Source organism: Artemia sp. Qi Xiang Cuo, chromosome 7, assembly GCF_049724085.1.
Source record: "Artemia sp. Qi Xiang Cuo chromosome 7, ASM4972408v1, whole genome shotgun sequence".
NCBI classification, from domain to species: Eukaryota; Metazoa; Arthropoda; class Branchiopoda; order Anostraca; family Artemiidae; genus Artemia; species Artemia sp. Qi Xiang Cuo.
Genome location: NC_142800.1, coordinates 13,849,625 through 13,871,713, shown reverse-complemented (window position 1 = coordinate 13,871,713; position 22,089 = coordinate 13,849,625). Strand labels below are relative to the sequence as shown.

Below are 22,089 nucleotides of genomic sequence, written 5' to 3'. Positions count from 1 at the left end.
ACTATAGAGCCGTGTCACTCCTTACTTACAGTTCGTTACCACGAACTCTTTGATAGTCTTTTTCGGGGAAAAGAAAGTGATAGTTTGAATCTTTGAGATTTTCCCTTAAAAATTTATAGTTTGGCCCGCTATTTATATGCAGGAAAAACTTTTTTAGCAATTTTAAACAACATAAACTCTGTAGAAATCATGACACAAATAGTAGTGTTTAATTTAGTCATATACATCCTCTACTTGACCTAATAAACTAAAGCTAATACCATTCCCAAAAAATAATAACTATGCTTTTTTACAGCCGGGATACTATTACACTCTTATGATTTAGTAAAATTTTAAGGGCAGAAGTAGTGATAGAAGTAGCCCAGGAAATTTCAACTTAATACCCCTAGTCGTTCTTGGTATATTGCTGAGATGTCTTAATGGCGACCAGCATACAAACAGTGTGTTTTGATTTAATTTTAAAGTAATATTTAGTTTTTATGCTTAATGGGAAAATTACATAACTGTGGAGAGAGTCCTGCCCAATAACCCTAGAGATATAGTTACTAGACCATTCAGCTATGCTGGATAAAATGGATGTCCTAAAATCCTGATTGGAAGTGTCTGGAAACTTATGAGCTAAAGAGGAGGGCTGATTGCCCTCCAATCACTTTTGACTCTTGAGAGGACACTAGAACTTTTAATTTTCAATAAAGTTAGCTCCTTTAAGATATCAATGATATTATTAGCTATGATAGAGCATCACTGCCTATGTCCTTATATGCCCTACAGTGCTTATATAACCTTTTAATACCTGCATGCATATAGGTTTTTCCTTTAATTGAAACTCTTCCTAAAAGTTTCAACTTAATGCCATTATTGTCGTTAGTTATGCTAACCGCAGAAGCAGCATTAAATGAATACACACAGTGTCTTCTGGCTAGCTCAAAATCCACAACCTACGAAGGTACGAAGGTAAAATTTTCAGAGAATATTTCTGTTGTACCGATGACAACCTGCCATCCGTATGCAGGTTGTCACACGGGCATATCAGCCTACATAAAACCTACATGCATGCAGGTATTAAAAGGGTATATAAGCACTATAGGGCATATAAGGACACAGGCAGTGATGCCATGCGTGTTTATTTGTTTTTTTTTCCCCAGGGGTGATCCTATCGACCCAGTGGTCCTAGAATGTCGTGGGAGGGCTCATTGGAACGGAAATTAAAAGTTCTATTGCCCTTCTAAAGTGACAAAAAAATGGAGGGTAACTAGGCCCCCTCCCACGCTCATTTTTTCCCAAAGTCAATCGATCAAGATTTCGATCATGGTCGAAAATATGATAACTATGTCCTTTAGGATGACTTAATCCCCCGAAGTCCCAGGGGAGAGGGCTGAATGTTATGAACTTTACCCAAGTTTAACATATAGTATTGGTTATTGGGAAGTATACAGACGTTTTCAGGGGGGATTTTTCTAGTAGTGGGGAGAGTCGGGGGTTATGTGGGAGGATCTTTCCATGAAGGAAGTTTTCATGAGGGAAGGGACATTGCTACGAAGGGGGCGCCGGATTTCCCAGCATTATTTGAAAAAAGATCAGAAATTATATATGGAAAAAAACAAGTTTTTCAACTGAAAGTAAGGAGTAACATCAAAACTTAAAACGACAGAAAACATTACGTATATGATTTGGTTCACCCCCTAGTCAATACCTCGCTCTTTAAGCCAAATATTTTTTAGTACTTTCATAAGAGCTATTTATTCTAATTAACGGCCTTTGTGATTAAGAGGTCATTTTTAAAGAATTGGAACAAAATTCGAACTTTAGCTTAAAGAGCAAGGTATTGACTAGGGGGTGAACCCTCTAATATACATATTAAAAAATATATGAATATAGAAGTTCGTTACGTAAGTTAATTCGTAAGTTACGTATATTTATTACTAATAAAATCGTTCGTAAATAAAATTAAACAAGTTTCGAGAAAGCCATTTAACAAAATAAAAGTAAAATTAATATTCAAATTTTGTATTAACTATTTATGTACGGTGAGCCAAAGTCAAAACCTGCATTAATTCAAAAACTTTCAAAAATTAAATAGAAAAAACAAGTTTTTTTAACTGAAAGTAAGGAACGATGTTGAAACTTAAAACGAACAGAAATTATTCCGTATATGAAAGGGATTGTCCCCTCCTCAACGCCTCGTCTTTTACGCTAAAGTTTGACTTTCTCACAACTCTATTTTTTTGGACAATGAAAAACTTTAGCGTAAAGAGGGAGGCGTTGAGGAGGGGACAGCCCCGTTCATATACGCAATAATTTCTGTTCGTTTTAAGTTACAACGTCTTTCCTTACTTTCCTTTAAAAAAACTTGTTTTTTTTATTTAATGTCAACATAAAACAAACATAAATTAATTAAAAAAAACTTTTTCCACAAAACCCGTTTTTCAGAAAAAAAAAATAAAGAGCTCCATTAAACCAAAAATGAACAAAAATGAAATCAAATAATCTACCAAACATACAACTACCACAAACCAATATCAAACTAATCGTGGTAACTAACTGTAAGTAAGGAGTGACCCGACTCAATAGTAACCGAAAATTTCAAAAACAGAATTTTGATACCAATAGATATATCAAAAGAATTGGATTTTTATGCTGATTTCAAATATATAAGTTTCATCAAGTTTGGTTATACCTATCAAAAGTTACTAGCCTGAAAAAAATTACATTATTTTCTAAGAAAAGGGGGAAACAGCCCCTAAAAGTGATAGAATCTTAATAAAGACAGAGTATTAAATAGACAGAAAACCCTACAGAAGAGCTTTCAAGCTCCAATCTGCAAAACTGTGGAACTTTGTATTTTTTGCCAGAAGAAAGAGGGCTCATTTGAACCGAAGTTAAAAGTTCTAGTGCCCTTTTTAAGTGACTAAAAATATTGGAGGGCATCTATTCCCCCCCCCCACGCTCATTTTTCCTAAAGTCACCCGATCAAAATTTTGAAATAGCCATTTTGTTTAGCATAGTTAAAAATCTAATAACTATGTCTTTGAAGATGACTGAATCCCCTAAAGTCCTCAGGGGAAGGGATGCAATCTATGAGCTTAGCCCATTGTTTACATACAGTATTGGGTATTGGGAAGTAACAAATGTTTTCAGGAGGTATTTTTTATGGGGGGGGGGTCTGGTGGGGGGGGGGGGTACGTGGCAGGATTTTTCCATCGAGGATGTTTTCAAGGAGGAAGGGACATTTCTATGAAGGGGGCGCCCGATTTCCCAGCATTATTTAAAAACTATTAGAAATTAAAAATACACTTGAGTTTTTTCAGCTGAAAGTAAGGAGCAACATTAAAACTTAAAGTGAACAGTAATTAGTCCGTATATGAAGGGGTTCGGAGGGCAATTAGCCCCCTCCCCCCTTCCTCCACGCCCCAAATGCATCAGATATAACTTTTGAGATAGACATTTTGTTAAAAATAGTTCAAAGTTCTGATAACGAAAAACTCTGGTGTCGACACAGCCCCCCAGGGCCCGAGGGTAGGTGTTGTAAGTTTTGCCCTGGGGGCATATATGGTTGTTATGGAAGGGATGCTCGTTTAAACTTCATAGAGTGTTCATCTGATTTGAAATTGAAAGTTCTAATTCACTTTTTAAGAGTCAAAAGTGATTAGAGGGTAGATAGCCTCCCCCCATACTCTATTTATTTTTTTCCCAGAGGCACTTAAGATAGAAGGGGTTGTCGTATTAACTTCAAAGGGGGCCTAATTCGATTGGAAATCGAGAGTTCTAGAGCCCTTTTTAAGAGTCAAAAGTGATCGGAGGGCAACTGCCCCCCTTCCAAGCCATTTTCCCCAAATACATCTGATAAAGAATTTGAGGTAGCCCATTTTGTTAAAAAATAGTTCAAAGACCATATAACAAAAACTCCTTTACGTATGGCCATTTCGTTAAAAATAATTCAAAGGTCAGATAAGAAAAATTCCTGTGTCGACACAACCCCCTAAGGGCCTGGGGTAGGCGTTGTATGTAATGCTCTGGGGGCATATATGGTTCTTATGGAAGGTATGCTCGTATAAACTTCGGAGGGCTTTTATGATTGGAAATTGAAAGTTCTCGTTCTCTTTTTAAGAGTCAAAAGAGATCGGAGGGCAATTAGCCCCCCTCTTCACGCCCTATTTTCCTCAAACCCATCAGATAAGAACTTTGAGAGGTCCATTTTTTTAAAAATAGTTAAAAGATCAGATAACAAAACTCCAGGGTCGACACAACCCCCCAGGGCCCGGGGAGCAGGCTTTGTAAGCTATGTCCTGGGGCCGTATGTGGTCTTATGAAAGGGATGCTCGTATAAACTTCAGAGAGGGTTCATTTGAATGGAAATTAAAAATTGTAATTCATTTTCTCAGAGTGAAAAAATATCGGAGGACAACTAGTCCCTCCCGCCCTCCACGCCTTTGGGTGTATCGGATGGATAAACCTATCCGATAAGAATTTGAGGTGACCATTTTTTTAAAAATAGTTCAACCATCAGATATTAAAACTCCAGGGTCCACACAATTCCCCAGGGCCCAGGGACATGCGTTGTAAGTTATATTCTGAGGATATATATGGTTGTTATTGAAGAGATACTCGTATAAACTTCAGAGAGGGCTCATTTGATTGAACATAGAAACTTCTAGTTCACTTTTAAAGAGTCAAAAGAGACCGAAACTTAATTAGTCCCCCACGGCCTTTTTCGCCAAACCCACCCGATAAAAATTTTGAGATAGTCATTTTGTTAAAAATAGTCTAAACATCAGATAATAAAAACTCCAACGTTTACACAGGCCTTTTTTTTCATTTTTATATTGTGTCTTTGATATCGTATCTGATACTTTAATGTACATCTGATTTTTTTAAAAGTTAGATATTGAAACAAGGTATTTATAAAAACCTGAAATTTTTGCAGTCAAAAACGAATAAAAATGAATTAAAAAACTTCCGGAAAATAAGTTTTTCAAAGAAAAATAAAGGCCATTTTGAACTTAAGCTCAGCAGATACAGATACCTTTTAAAGTTCAAACTCAAAACGACCAGAAATTGCTATTAAAGAATTAATGAAACCCAAAACGAACAGAAATTAAATAAACAATCATAGCAAAAACATACAAAAAGTAATAATATACATGAATAAATAGATCTTAAGGCTAGTAATTCTTAGATTGAATAAGAAAATTAAGCTTAAAACGAAAAAAAATAATTTTCCTATTGAAGTATAAATGAAACTTAAAACGAACAGAAATTAAATAAACAATCAATACAAACAAACATACAATAGATATTAATGTAAGTTAATAAATAAATCTTATAACGAGTGAAACTTAAATTGAATATACAAATCAACTTTGAAACGAACAAAAATCACTACAAACAAGAGTTTGGGTATGACCTCCTTCTCTCACTGTAAAAGTCTAAAACCTGCTGCGTCATTGGCGCTTTACTGAAAACTATATGTGTCTTGAACAGTTTTGGAAATTATAAAAAAAATCAAATTGAATATTTGATGTATAATGATATTAATTGTTGAAAGATCCATCCGTTCTAGAATTTATTTCACTGTAATTGTATTTTTATTTTCGATGCTGTAAGAACTGGAAAAGAACATATTTGTAATATGATTCGTTTTCAGTTAAGCGCCAATGACGCAGTAGGTTTTTAGTTTTTATTTACAGTTAGGAAATGAGGCGGTATCCAAACACTTGTTTGTAGTGAAACTATATTCGTATTTAACAACTTTAAAAGGGCTAATAAATTAAACTTAATATTTGATGTATAATGATATTAATTGCTGAAAGCTTATCAGTTCAAAATGTTACTATAATTTTAAAGTTTATTTTCAATATTAAGTACAAAAGAAAATATTTGTTATAAAATTGATTTTCAGTAAAGCGCCAATGACGCAGTAGGTTTTAGACTTTTACAGTGGGAGAAGGAGGTCATGCCCAAACTCTTGTTTGTAGTGATTTTTGTTCGGTTCAAGCTTGATTTGCATATTCAATTTAAGTTCCACTCGTTTTAAGATTTATTTATTAATTTACATTAATATCTATTGTATGTTTGTTTACATTGATTGTTTGTTTTTTTTAACTTCTGTTCGTTTTAAGTTTCATTTATACATCAATAGGAAAACATTTCTTTTCGTTTTAAGCTTGATTTTTATATTCAATCGAAGCATTACTCGCTTTAAGATCTATTTATTCATTTATATTATTACTTGTTGTATGTTTTTGCTATGATTGCTTATTTAATTTCTGTTCGTATTGGGTTTTATTTATTCTTTAATAGCAATTTCTGGTCGTTTTGAGTTTGAATTTTAAAAGGTATTTGTAACTGCTGAGCTTAAGTTTAAAATGACCTCTACTTTTCTTTGAAAAACTTATGTTTCGGAAAGTTTTTTTCTTAATTAATTGTAGAAAAAGTTTCATATTTCAAAGGTGCCATAAACCATATTTTACAATATATCGGGGTGCATTTGCTTTTAGAAGTATAATTTTCAGTTCAAACGCTATGAAAAGCAATCTTTGAATATAACACTTGCAACTCAAAACTGGTTAAATTTGTTGCGCTCAAAATGTTTTCAGTAAAATTATAGTAAAGCTTGTGCGCATAGAGTGGTAATTTGAGTGGGGACATGTACAGAATAATTTCTCTTTAGTTTCAATGTTGCTGATTGCTTCCATTTGAAAAGTTTTTTTTAATACTTATTTGAATTTAAAAACAATATTTTTGCTAAAAAACTGGCAAAAAAATATATTTTCTATATAACGATAGGTTTACTAAGGACTCGGCTTAGATACTAAATCTTTAAGCAGAGTGAAAATTAGAATTCAAACTTGAAAAAGATGAATTACCGTATATGAAGAAACTGGCCAATAACTGAAAAGAAATAACAATGAATAATTAAAACAAACTCAAAACAAATTTAAGTTAATACAAATGGAGATTGACCAGCCCCACCCTTTCAAACATCTCAAAAGGCTACGTGTTTCATTTTACTTTTTCTAGCCGCTTACTAGTTCTTCATACCAAGGAAATCTATATATGCCAATTAATAAAATATATGCCAGAACTGGCCATATGAAGCTTCTTTTCCTCCTCGAAACTATTCCAATTAAATAGCTTTTTTGAGATCTGGCAAGTTTTTAAATGTTAGGGAAGGGGGCTCCGCGAACTGCCTGAAGATACTTGGATTGAAACTATTATAAACAAGTCACTTACTTTTGTAACGCATTAGGTATCCACTTTTCAATTGACGGTACCTTCCTGAAAGTGGAAAAAAATTATTGTTTCATGTCTTATCAACCTGTTTTCTTTTTATGATTTTCAAGAGAAGATTTCTGTTTAGTAATCTAATCATGAGTTTATTCCTGTTTAGTAATCTATGGTGTAATTAGTTGCAGACCAATTAAAAAAACTGTTCTGCTGCAAATTAGAACTGTCACTTGATTGATTGTGGGCGGGTGCAATATTGTCCTGCAGAGACCCAACTGTCCCATATGAATCATAAATGCTGTATTCTTAACTTCCTATTATCCTATCCAAATTGTAAAGATTCCAAACTTAACAGCAACACTAATTTCATCTGTAAGTAACTACAAGTTCTCTGGTCCTTAAGAACCAGGAAATGGGATAATAGTCCCATTCCTCTCCAGGGCCGGACCTAGGATTTTTTCTTTGGGGGGAAGGCCGCAAAATACGTGGGTCCGATAAAGTTGCGTTTGGAGCAACTTTAATTAACGCAAACTTGCGTTAATTAAGTAAATTACACTGCTTTAGACTACGTTTGGGGGACGCACGCCCCCTCGCCCCCCTCTGATCTCCCACTGGTGCTCTCCTCTTACTTCTCAAATATTTTGCAAATATCTCACTCTCTTATCCTTATTAAGAAACTGTCAAGAAGGTTATTTCATAGTTCTTACCGCTTTGTCCTTCATTTAAATACATCTTCAGGAAAAATCAAGAACAGTTTAATTTTCAGTCTTAAACTTCTTATAAACAAAGTTAGTGACACATTTTGTAATGAGCTTTGAGTCTCTTTTTAATCGACGTAATAAGGATAATAAGAATTCCAAACCTTAGAAAGCTTATGCACACAAAACGGAGAGCAACTTTCTTTTTGTCTTAATTCACGTGTAAGACGAGTAGAAAAGAGTTCATGACACTTTTCAAACCAACTGGCTCGTGCTTTCCCTATATTTGTAGAGTTCAACTTTAATACGCAACAAAACAGATATAAACAGAGATACCCTTACGTAGCTTGCAGAAACTAAATGAACTTTCTATAAAGCTCTCGGTAGTCTTTGAACGGCCATCAATAACTTTTACAGCACGATATTAGCTCTCAATAAAACTTAAGAATGCATAGTTTTCAGTAAAGCCCTATTTTTCAGAATTCTACAAATATAGACAAAACACACTCTTCGTTTTCTTTAAACAGTTTTTTCTCAAAAACATGTTGCATAGGCCGCAAAGAAGTAATTTTTGTTCGTTTTGAGTTTCAACTTCACTCTCTACTTTTATAAGATAAACCTTAATTTTTAAACTCATTTTTGTATTTTTAGGTTTTAAAAATATTGACAATAAACTTTATGAAAAGATTTGTTTCCCCACTTGGGCACAGAAACTAATGCCAATAACATAAGTTTTGGTAAAATAGGACACTAAATGCGTGTTTAACTTCGAATCTCCCCTAAAGTTTGCCTGAAAAATCTGAGATTTTTCCCAAAAGGAGTCCCAAAAGGAAATAAATTTTTGGCATATTTGAAGAGTTGCAAATAAAAATTGTATTATCTATGAAATTACTAAAAGGAAATTCCAGATGCGTGGTTAGAATAATTTATAAAAAATTTGATTTTCATTATTTTTGCTTCTTTGATTTTGAAATTTCAAGAGAACTGATCACTGGAAATGACGGTACTTGAAAAAGAACACATTTAAAAAATGTTTAACAAAAAAAAATATTTGAACTTCTGTTGCCAAAGCCATAAGGCAAAGCCGTTGCCACTAGACTAAGGTGTTTTATAAATCACGCTTTTACAAATCCCGAATTGAGTGGATTTTGGAAATTTAAGACATTAAGGTAGCCTAGACGTCAAAATTTTATCTCCGCGCTTTTCAATGCTTTTTCCATTATAAATCTACAAAATGTAGGCTGAAATGATCAATAGCTTTGACTTGAGAATTTAAACATCTATCTACAATGCTTTCTGCCTACTCGTTCTCTCTGCGGCAATTGAGGAGGAGAAAAGAGTAGCTTGTTGCCCCCCAGCTGTTGCCCCAGCCTAGATTCATTGAAGACTTTTCATTGGAAAAGGCCCTGTTTTGGTATATTTATTTAAAAAAAAGGAAAAACAGACCAAAGTGTAATTGTGGGTGCCATATGGCACTTTATAATGGGGGTGTAAACTTTATAAAAATTATGTTGATATAGAAAAAGCTTTTAAATGCTTAAACAGCTTTCTATCATGTTGTAGTAGCCTACTAGTTCTGCTAGTCCGTAGACGACATATGAATAACATTAAGGGGGCTTGGAGGGAGGAATATAAAAGAGGAGGGATTGTAAAGCCTAGTACTAAGGTTTCAAACCATGGATATTATGATGCTATCCTAATTATTCTTCTCAGCCTTTCCATTCTGGATATGGCACCCAAATTGCACTTTTGCACATAATTTAACTTAGGGTGGTTTTATCAGGGCAAATTTATATGAAACGATGTTACGCTATTAAATGAAACCTTAAACAGCTCTCTATGATGTTCCCATGCCCTACCGAGACTTTCCATTCCAAAAATGACACCCACATTGCACTTTTAGGGTGCAATACACTTTATAGTGGCATTATCAAGTCTAATTTACAAAAAGTAATAGATATCAAATCAGCTTTTAAATGGGTCCCTTATCATCACTTTATGATGTTTCAGTGCCCCGCTATCGATGAAGAAAAAAATCAGAAAAAGAGCAAATTTCAAGCAAAAATGCAAAAAGTAATTTTCCTTGGTGTTCCAGGTTTGGGGGTATAAGTTTATTTTATATGGTTTTTGACGATACGATTCTAATTGTGTACGTTTTGATCCGTCATCATTTTCAATGGGTTTTGCCACTTTTTGAAAAATTCTCCTAAATTTATTTTCAAAATAACATTTTACTATTAATGTAAATCGAAATAATAGCTACCGTTAGTGAATCAGCTGCAAATAAAAATTTGCTCTTACCAAACGTTTTAAAACACAAATGTATTTTAGAACGTTTTGTTACTATGGGCCGTGTTTTGCTCTTTACTAGGTTGCAGCTATCAATGCAACCGTGATTATTATCCTTATTAGATGGATATTTTATCAAGGGTTGAAATCAAAACAGGCAGAAACTAACCACAAAGAGGAGTAAGGCTACACGTTCCCTGTGTCTTCTGAAGGTAAGTACATAATTTTTACTTTACCGGAAAAAAAAAATCATTTTGAGTTTTTTTTCAACTTTAGTAAACCTAAATTTGTTAAGACTTTCAAGAATAAATATTAGCATATATTAAACTGTACATCCACATTCATTTGTTTTTGTTCCAGTAATCTTGGGTATGATGGTGATTTGTTTTTCTTCTCTCGATGCTATGAGAAATACAATCAAATATGAGTGACATGAAGCTTGAAATGAAGATTGCTTTCAGTAGGGAAGGCGTCATAACATCAAACCTTCGGGAGCACTAACGTCAAGACATCGACAAAATCCGTCATAACATCGACAAAAAATCCGTTAAAACCACTAACCGTCAGAACATCGACACGTCATAACATATAAAATTTTTCATAACCAAAATCCTTCAGAACCGCTAACCGTCAGAACATTGAAACTCATGACATAGCTATAAAATCAGCTTTTAAATGGGCCCCTTAACATCACTTTATGATGTTTCAGTGCACCGCTAGCGACGAAGAAAAAAATCAGAAAAAAGAGCGATTTTCATGCAAAAATGCAAAAAGGTGTTCAAGGTTAGGGGCTGTAAGTTTATTTATAGGGTTTTTGATGATACGATTCTAACTGTGTACGGTTTGATCCATCATCATTTTCTGTACATCGACAGTCACAATTGCTACCCGTCAGAACGTCGACAGTCATAACATTGACACGTCATAACATCTAAAAAAATTTTCATAACGAAAATCCGTCAGAACCACTAACCGTCGGAACGTCGACAGTCATGACATAGACATTGACACGTCGTAACATGTAAAATTTTTTCATAACATCTAAAATTTTAAATCTTTAGTTTTTGGGGGTTTAGGGGGAATATGTACCTAGGTTAGGTTACGTATTTAATATATGCGATGCTTTACCAATACCCCCACCCCACCCCCCTGATGTGCAAATATAGCCGAAATTTGTTTCTAAACTATTATATACTTATTACTATTATACAAACTTATAAATTTTTTTACATAACGAAAATCCGTCAGAACGACTAACCGTCAGAATGTCGACAGTCATAACATCTAAAAAAAATTTAGATGTTATGACGTGCCGATGTTATGACTGTCGACGTTCTGACGGTTAGTGGTTCTGACGGATTTTCCTTGTCGACGAAATGACGTTTAGTGCTTGTGACGGTTGTTCGAAATGGTGGCACCCCCTTTCAGTAAAGTATAGATTTTGTCCTGGTGCTGGCCAAGTATATTCTGAAAGATTATTTGACTTCATTTCTATTCATCTTTGGCTTTAAAAAGATCTTTACTTTTCTTTGAAAAACTCGTTTAATGGTTTAATTTTTTTTAATCAATAAATTAAGGAGCAGATGGTCTAATGGAAGGAATAAACCCAATATATACAGGAAAAATTTAAATTCATATTAGCTTTGAGCTTTAATTTCTTGTGAAAAAGAAAGCTTACTTTCATTCAATTTTGTTTAAATGTCAGCAGAAAGCAACCGTTTCAAAAGTATCATCGCGACGCATAACCTTCATAAGTTCTTAGCATATTTTCGAGGGTCTGTAAAGGAAAGGAGATTACTTATCAGTTGATCAATTCAGTGCGAGCATTTAAGAATATTACTATTGGTTCTTAAATTATGGTTGTAGCAATCTTGTACCATGCCCACAACTGTGACAATAATCCTTATAAGAAATATATCTGGTGCATGCTGAATGGCTATTTTCTTGATGAAGTCCTTTTCCCCCGAAAGTCCTGACCGCAACTGTGTATTGATTAATAAGTAAAATAATTTATCAAATAAATTATTTATTTGATAACTAAAATTAAACGATAATTACTAAATATAGAACGATAATTAAAGTTATAATTTAAATGACTAAAATAATTACTCCTTCCAGAAACTTACAAAATAACTGCACTTTCAAAGGAAAATTACAACTTGTTAAGCTTTTTTTTACAACAGGTTTTTAGCTCATTTTTGCAGATTTTTCATCTGTGCTTTTTTCTTTTTTCTTTTAGGCGTCTGCTACTATTAAAAACTCGTTACTGCATATGAAGGTTTTTTTTTCATTAAAAACTAACTTCCCAATTTTTCCTACTTTTAAAGATATATCCGGTTGTACGAATTTCCACTTCAAATCAAACGATCATATTTAACTTTCACTGTCCTTGGTACTTTAAGGACAAACAACTCTGGGGACTGCGGTTCAAAAATCCTTTTCCCAAGGCCATCTCCTATAAAGATTGTTGAGGTAAATGTGGCCAGAAAACTGACATTTTTTTGCTCTGTCTTTGAGTCTGGGGACTAAGTGTTGCGGTAAGTTGTTAGTGGCAGTAACATAGGTCAAAGTGACCTATTCTTTCAAGAGAAGGATAAAGCTTCACTCCTGGGAGTGGAGCTCCACTCCTTGGAATCATAAAGAAAATGAAGAACAATCAAAACAGATTATCAAACTATTTTTCTGGCTAAGAAAATATGTATGTTTTCTCTAAAAACTGGCTACAAATAAATCACAAATGATGAACCCACGAAGTCTGTTCATATCTGTAGTGATTATGACTGTAAAGATTTGGAGGAATGTATATGAATAGACCATCGTCCCTTTTAAGGCTGATGCCCTTGATTTTATACTTCCCTCTAGTTTATCTTTAGGTATTTTAAAGAAGAATAAAGGATAACTAACAGATGTTAAAGGACACTTTGAAGCAAGGCTGTATCCAGGGGGGGGGGGGGTTACCCGGTTTGAACCCTCCCCCCCCGAAATTTTTTACCGACTCGAAAATAAGTCGAAAATTAGTAAAACCTAGGTAAAAATCAGTAAAATTAGTCGAAAACTGAGTCAAAAATTAGTAAACCCCCCCAAAAAAAGTCAAAAATGAGTAAAACCCCCCTGAACAAAAATCCTGGATACGGCCCTGCTTTGAAGTATGTTATAGTGCTACCCACGAGCGTTCTTCCAAAATCATAATAGCCATGAAAACCGATTATTTTTTTAAGGGTCTCCGCAAGGGTTATGACTAGAAACACTCCATATGAGTCTTATTTTAAGAAAAATGGGCAAAATAATTGTCTTAGAAGGAACTCTTTCCACAGTAGTCCCCAAATGGAATGAGAAGATGTCATAAGAAACAATTCAAAGGAGTTTGAAACTCCGTGTAAGGGGGGTAAAATATAAAGCTTTGAACAGATTGAGATGGAAGAAGGAACGTACAAAGCCGTGTTGGCCTGAGAAAGATTGGTGCTGCAATGTATTTTTAGTAGTTGTAGTTTTTTATCTTTATATATGATAGGTAAGAAAAGGCAAAGAATACGGCATTGGACTTTACAGTCCCTACAAGCAGTGCTGATTTCCGTTTCATGGCCCTTCATCCAGGAGGTGCAATGGGGACTGGAGGCCAGCCATCTCGTACTTTCGCACACCCTTCTTGTTTACCTTCCTAACATCTCTCCAGGTACCCATTTAGAGCTGGGTCGACTCTGGTTGAAATGACATAGTCACGCCAATAACTCCGTTCCTAACCAAGCAACGAGTGACACAAGGACTTGAACTCCTGTCCTCACGGGCAAAGGATTTCAAGTCTAGCTGGCTATCCACTCGGCTAGGACGGCTGGAGATATTCCTAATATATTACTAACCTGAAAAAGAAAAAAACTAGCCTAACAGAAACTAACATAATAATAATGAATATGTTAAATTGTACAAGGCAGCTCTTGTTATTAAACTTAGTAGCACATTACTAGCCAAAAAATAAATACGACTGCTGAAGAGCCAGAAAGCACGTGAACGTAGTAGCATATACAACACGGAAAGCGGTCTGAAATTTTAGGTAGAACTAAAAGGAAAGATAACAACAAGAAACAACCCACTAACATAGATGCTGTTTTTATGATTAAAGTATATATTAACTAACCTTTAGTGGGTAGAATCTGTTTCGTGAAATTTTCTGAATAATTGGAAGCAAAGGTTCCAGTGTAAACAGCCATTGTCCCGTTTTGCATCCTACCAAAACGACTTTAGCCGAAGCTTTAGTCTCCCAGCACTGATCTCGTTCCCTTGTTTCAAATTTTTTGTCAGAAACTTTCTCCAACGCAAGCCCAGTCCTATAAAGACTGTCAATACTATCTCCAGAAAATAGAAGAAATCTGATTAGAAAGCTTGTTTTTTAATTTTCTCAAGAAAGCTTTTACGCTGCAGTCACTGTTTTTAAGACAGTTATCAATGTAATAGAGTGTTTAAATAGGTTTGCATTTAGAATTTAAACCTTGAGCTATTCGAAGCAATCACTTAGTCTGGATTTGTAAGAAGTGTTTTAGATAAAAACATAAATTTGATTCTTTGTATGATTTACGATATGACACATAAGTGATTATTTAATGACGAGCGCACTTTTTAAGTCGGTAAGAAAGACGGTAAGAAGGACGGTAAGAAGTCGGTAAGAAGGACGGTAAGAAGGACGGTAAGAAGTCGGTAAGAAGGACGGTAAGAAGGACGGTAAGAAGTCGGTAAAAAGGACGGTAAGAAGGACGGTAAGAAGTCGGTAAGACGGACGGTAAGAAGTCGGTAAAAAGGACGGTAAGAAGGACGGTAAGAAGTCGGTAAGAAGGACGGTAAGAAGGACGGTAAGAAGTCGGTAAAAAGGACGGTAAGAAGGACGGTAAGAAGTCGGGAAAAAGGACGTTAAGAAGGACGGTAAGAAGTCGGTAATAAGGACGTTAAGAAGGACGGTAAGAAGTCGGTAAAAAGGACGATAAGAAGGACGGTAAGAAGTCGGTAAGAAGGACGGTAAGAAGGACGGTAAGAAGTCGGTAAAAAGGACGGTAAGAAGGACGGTAAGAAGTCGGTAAAAAGGACGATAAGAAGGACGGTAAGAAGTCGGTAAAAAGGACGGTAAGAAGGACGGTAAGAAGTCGGTAAGAAGGACGGTAAGAAGGACGGTAAGAAGTCGGTAAGAAGTACGGTAAGAAGGACGGTAAGAAGTCGGTAAAAAGGACGGTAAGAAGGACGGTAAGAAGTCGGTAAAAAGGACGGTAAGAAGGACGGTAAGAAGTCGGTAAGAAGGACGGTAAGAAGGACGGTAAGAAGTCGGTAAAAAGGACGTTAAGAAGTACGGTAAGAAGTCGGTAACAAGGACGGTAATAAGGACGGTAAGAAGTCGGTAATAAGGACGGTAAGAAGGACGGTAAGAAGTCGGTAATAAGGACGGTAAGAAGGACGGTAAGAATTCGGTAAAAAGGAGGGTAAGAAGGACGGTAAGAAGTCGGTAAAAAGGACGATAAGAAGGACGGTAAGAAGTCGGTAAGAATGACGGTCAGAAGGACGGAAAGAAGTCGGTAAAAAGGATGGTAAGAAGGACGGTAAGAAGTCGGTAATAAGGACGTTAAGAAGGACGGTAAGAAGTCGGTAAGAAGGACGGTAAGAAGGAGGGTAAGAAGTCGGTAAAAAGGACGGTAAGAAGGACGGTAAGAAGTCGGTAAGAAGGACGGTCTACTATGGATGTATGAAGCTCATGCAATATGAACAATCTACCAAAATCATTTTGGGTCTCCAATTGCCATCAAATAATTCATAGAACTGGCAGACTATTTTAATTACTCTTACTGTATGCCTATCTAGCTTAATTCTCCCCTAGGATGGATGATAAACTATCATGAAGAAGTGAAAATAACCATTTTTATACAACTCTGAAAAGTTGTGCCAGCTTTGCATCTCACAGAGAATATTTGTCTTGCCTTTACTATAATTGTCCCTGACTCTCAAGTAAATCATCACTTCTACAAAGTTGATAATTCAAAAATCAACGGACTCGTTGATATTGATTCTTGCTTATGCCCCAAATGTGAGGATACTGGCGAGGATCTGCTTCGCTTTATCGTCTTTGGTTCCAAATTAAATAAAAAAAACAAGTTTTTTTAACTGAAAGAATCGAATGACGTTAAAACTTAAAATGAACAGAAATTAGTCCGTATATAAATGGGGCTTTCCCCTCCTCAACTCATCGCTCATTACTCTAAAGTTTTTCATTGTTTAAAAAATTAGAGTTGTGTGAAATAGTCTAACTATAGAGTAAAGAGCGAGGCGTTGAGGAGGGGAAAGCCTCTTTCATATATGGAATAATTTCTGTTCGTTTTAAGTTTTAATGTCGCTCCTTACTTTCAGTTTAAAAAACTTTTTTTTTTTTATTTAATTTCTGATCGTTTTTTAGTTAATGCAGCTTTTATTTGCAAATGAGCTTTTATTTGCAGAGTCGCAGATTTTTGCAGATATGAGCTTGAAACCTATGTAATAGGGTTTTCTGATACGCCAAATCTGAAGATGTGATTTTCATTCAATTTCTTGTACTTGTAGGGGATGTTTTCCCCCTATTTAAAAAATCAATCAAATATTATCAGGCTCGTAGCCGTTGATGAGTAACACTAAACTTAATAAAATTGATATATTTAGGATCAGCATTATAAAAACATTCTTTTGATACATTTATTGACATCAAAATTCCGTTTTTAAAAGTTTCGATTACTATTGAGCCGTATCGCTTGTTTTTTTATTGTTTTTTTATTACGTATATGTTATTACGTATATGAAGGGGTTCTCCCCTTAGTCAATACCACGCTCTTTACGTTAAAAGTTAAAAAAAAATTTGATTCAAAAAACCCTGAATCATAAAGGCCGTTTAATTATAATAGATAGCTCTTTTGAAAGCACTAAAAAAAACTGTAGCGTAAAGAGCGAGGTATTGACTTGGGGGAGAACCCCCTCACATAAGTTATAATTTCTCTTCGTTTTAAGTTCTAATATTCCTTCTTACATTTCAGTTGAAAAAACTTCTTTTTTTTTATTTAATTTCTGATCGTTTTTTAAATAATGCTTGGAAATCCGGCGCCCCCTACATAGAAATGTCCCTTACCCCAAAGAAACATCCTCCAAGGAAATATTCTCCAGAGTAACCCCCTCCTCTAGCCCCCCCTCCAGAAAAAATCCTTCCTGAAAATGGTTGTATACTTCCAAATAACCAATAAATAATGCTGGCAATTCCGGCACCCCCTTCATGGCGATTTCCCTTCCCCCTTGAAAACTTCCTTAATGAACAGATCCTCCAACATAACCACCGACCCACCCTTCCCACCCCCAAACAGAAAAAGAACCACCAGAAAACTTCTGTATACTTCCCAATAAACAATACTATATGTTAACATTGGGTAAAGTTCATAACTTTTAGCCCTCCCTCTGGGAACTTCGGGGGATTAAGTCATCCTAAAAGACATATTTATCATATTTTCGACCATGCTGAACAAATTGGCTATCTCAAAATTTGTATTGGGTGACTTTGGGAAAAAAATGAGCATGGGATGGGGCCAAGTTGCCCTTCATTTTTTTTGGTCACTTAAAAAGGGCACTAGAACTTTTAATTTCCGTTCGAATGAGCCCTCCCACGATATTCTAGGACCACTGGGTCGATACGATCACCCCTGGGGAAAAAAAAACAAACAAACAAACAAATCAAAAACAAACAAACAAAGAAAGATCACATCCGTGATCTTTCTTCTGGCAAAAAATGTAAAATTCCTCATTTTTGTAGATAGGAGCTTGAAACCTCTACAGTAGGGTTCTCTGATACGCTAAATATGATGGTGTGATTTTCATTAAGGTTCTATAACTTTTAGGGGGTCTTCCCCCTTTTTTTGAAAATCAGCCAAATTTTCTCAGGTGCGTAACTTTTGATGGGTAGCACTGAACTTGATGAAAGTTATATATTTGAATTCAGCATTGAAATCTGATTCTTTTGATATATCTATTGGTATCAAAAACCCGTTTTCTAGAGTTTCGGTTACCATTGAGCCAAGTCGCTCCTTACTTACAGTTCGTTACCACGAACTGTTTGATTACAGGATTCAAGGAATAACTTTTTTTTGGCACTATGAGATCAAACGAGGGGTCTGTTTCTGTAGCCAAAAGGGATCAAAAGATTAACGGAGAATAAAAAAAAACAAATCAATCTATATTAAATTGAGAATGGCATATAGACAAACATTTTTGTTGGGGAGGAGAGAAGGTAAAGGCTGGGAATAATATTGAAGGTGTGTGGACTGTTTTTTTTTCTTTTTTCATTTTGTTATTTCCTTTTTTCTAGCTCTTTTAGAGAATGCTCTTTTCTACACCTATTCACATAACAAACAGTTAATGGTTACAAACTGTAAGTAAGGAGCGGCTCCGTCCAATAGTAACCAAAACTCTAAAAAAACAAAATTTTTATAATGATGATTACATCAAAAGAATCAGATTTTCAGGAGGGCAACCCCTTTATATACGGAATAATTTCTGTTCATTTTGATTTTTAATATTACTCCTTACTTTCAGTTAAAAAAAACTTGTTTTCTATTTAATCTTAAGCAAGGAGTGACTGTGGCTAATAGTAACTAAAACAATAAATAAAGCTTGTTTATAGGAATACAGATATAAGACAAAACAGATATAACAATACAGATATAATGTATGTTGATAAAAATATAGATATAAAAAAAAAAATTGGCTTTTGATGGTGATTCTAAATATATGATATACTTTAAGATAATTATTACTCATCAAAAGCGAAAAGCCTAAGATAACTTGTCAAACAGTTCGTGGTAACGAACTGTAAGTAAGGAGCGACCCGGCTCAATGGTAACCGAAACTCTAGAAAACGGGTATTTGATACCAATAGATATATCAAAAGAATTAGATTTCAATGCTGATTTCAAATATATAACTTTCATCAAGTTTAGTGCTACCTATCAAAAGTTACGCGCCTGAGAAAATTTGGCTGATTTTTAAAAAAAGGGGGAAAGACCCCCTAAAAGCTATAGAACCTTAATGAAAATCACACCATCATATTTAGCGTATCAGAGAACCCTACTGTAGAGGTTTTAAGCTCCTATGTACAAAATGTGAAATTTTCCATTTTTGCCAGAATAAAGATCACATAGGCGTTTTTATTTGTTTTTTTTTGTTTTTTTTTCCCATTTGTAATATTGTCGACCCCTTAGTCTTAGAAAGTCTTGATTGGGCTACTTGGACTGGCCAACATAAGTTATGTTTCCTATTTCTATTGACCGAAAAAATGGAGGGTAACTATGCCCCCTCCCACGCTCATTTTTTTCCCAAAGACACCCGAACAAAATTTTGAGATAGCCATTTTGTTCAGCATGGTCGAAAATATGATAAATATGTCTTTTAGGATGACTTAATCCCCCGAAGTTCCCAGAGGGAGGGCTAAAAGTTATGAACTTTACCCAATGTTAACATATAGTGTTGGTTATTGGGAAGTATACAGAAGTTTTCAGGAGGTTTTTTTCTGGTAGTGGGAGTGAAGGGTGGGTCGGTGGTTATGTTGGAGGATCTTTTCATGAAGGAATTTTTCATGGGGGAAGGGAAATTGCTATGAAGGGGGCGCCGGACTTGCCAGCATTATTTATTGGTTATTGGAAAGTATACAACCATTTTCAGGCAGGATTTTTTCTGGCGGGGGGGGGCTAGAGGAGGGGGTTACTCTGGAGAATATTTCCGTGGAGGATGTTTCTTAGGGGTAAGGGACATTTCTATGGGGCGCCGGATTTCCAAGCATTATTTAAAAAACGATCAGAAATTAAATTAAAAAAAAAAGTTTTTTCAACTGAAATGTAAGAAGGAATATTAGAACTTAAAACGAACAGAAATTATAACGTATGTGAGGGGGTTCTCCCCCAGGTCAATACCACACTCTGTACGCCACAGTTTTTTTTATTGCTTTCAAAAGATATATATATTCTAATTAAAATGCCTTTGTGATTCAGTGGTTTGTGTATCAAATTTTTTTTTAAATTTTAAAGTAAAGAGCGTGGTATTGACTAATGGGAGAACCCCCTCATATACTTAATAACATATACTTAATAAAAAAAAACAATAAAAAAAACAAGCGATATGGCTCAATAGTAATCGAAACTTTTAAAAACGGAATTTTGATGTCAATAAATGTATCAATAGAATGTGTTTATAATGCTGATTCTAGATATATAAATTTTATTAAGTTTAGTATTACTCATCAAAGGCTACGAGCCTGAGACAATTTACTCGATTTTTTAAAGAGGGGGAAACATCCCCTACAAGTGAAAGAATTTTAATGAAAATCACACCGTCAGATTCAGCGTATCAGAAAGCCCTATTACATAGGTTTCAAGCTCATATCTGCAAAAATCTGCAACTTTGTATTTTTTGCCAGAAGTAAAATATACGAATATAGAAGTTAGTTACGTAAGTTAATTTGTAAAGACATCCATTTAGCAAAAGAAAAGTAAAATATTAATGCAAATAAAAGCTGCATTAACTAAAAAACGATCAGAAATTAAATAAAAAAAACAAGTTTTTTAAACTGAAAGTAAGGAGCGACATTAAAACTTAAAACGAACAGAAATTATTCCGTATATGAAAGGGGCTGTCCCCTCCACGACGCCTCGCTCTTTACGCTAAAGTTTGACTCTTTCTCACAACTCTATTTTTTAAAACAATAAAAAACTTTAGCGTAAAGAGCGAGGCGTTCAGGAGGGGACAGCCCCTTTCATGTACGGAATAATTTCTGTTCGTTTTAAGTTTTAATGTCGCTCCTTACTTTCAGTTTTAAAAACTTGTTTTTTTTATTTAATCTTACCAGAGGCAACGCTAGAGCGCTGCCTATAGTAAAGGCCATACAGCTCCAATGTTTTATTATATATTATTATTATATTTTTTTTCCAGAGGCACTTCATGTGGAAGGGGTCGTCGTAAAAACTTCAAAGGGGGCTCATTCGATTGGAAATCGAGAGTTTTATTGCCCTTTTTAATAGTCGAAAGGGATTGGAGGGCAACTAGCCCCCCGCCCCTACGCCCATTATTCCCCCAATCACGTCCAATCAAATTTTTGAGATAGCCACATTGTTCAGCGTAGTCAATTTCCAAATAGAAAATACATTTTTGAGGAGGATACTCCCCCACAACCCTCAGGGCAAGGGTTTTAAGTTATGCCCTGGGGGCATATAAGGTTTTTATAGAAGGCGTTGTCATAGAAACTCCAGAAAAATCTCATTCGATTGAAAATTCATAGGGCTAGTGCCTTTTCTAATAGTCAAAAGTAATTTTAGGGCAACTACCCCCCCCCACGCCCAGCATTCCTCAAAACACATCCAAAAAAAATTTTGAGATAGCCATTTTGTTCATCGTAGTTGATATCCAAATAGAAAATATGTTTTTGTGGAGGACACTCCCTCATAACCCTCAGGGCAAGGGTTTTAAGTTATGCCTTAGGGGCATATAAGGTTTTTGTAGAAGGTATTGTCCTAAAAACTTCAAAAAAGGGTCATTCAATTGGAAATTCCAAGGGCTAGTGCCCTTTTTAATAGTGGAAAGTGAATGGAGGGCAACTAGCCCCCCCCCCATGCACATCATTCCCCCGAACACATCCAATCAAAATTTTGAGATAGCCATTTTGTTCATCGTAGTTGATTTCCAGATAAAAATATGTTTTGAGGAGGACACTCCCCCACAACCCTCAAGGCAAGGGTTTTAGTTATACCCTTGGGGCATAGAAGGTTTTATAGAAGTCGTTGTCGTAGAAACTTCAAAAAAGACTCATTTGATTGAAAATTCAAAGGGCTAGTGCCCTTTTTAATAG

The 22,089-nt window shown here is 35.2% G+C and overlaps 1 protein-coding gene across 1 annotated transcript in view; it reads right to left on the bottom strand.

Annotated features, from left to right (window-relative positions):
* LOC148949981 (uncharacterized) overlaps positions 1–14,489 on the bottom strand; it is a 93,497-nt gene extending 79,008 nt beyond the window's left edge. Inside the window, exons 1-2 of the mRNA XM_089091380.1 lie at positions 14,347–14,489; positions 7,234–7,278 (exon numbers count right to left, since the gene is read on the bottom strand). Coding sequence (XP_088947506.1) covers positions 7,234–7,278; positions 14,347–14,434 — 133 coding nt within the window. The 5' untranslated portion in view covers positions 14,435–14,489. The remainder of the gene's footprint in view (positions 1–7,233; positions 7,279–14,346) is intronic.
* Positions 14,490–22,089: the final 7,600 nt, after the last annotated feature.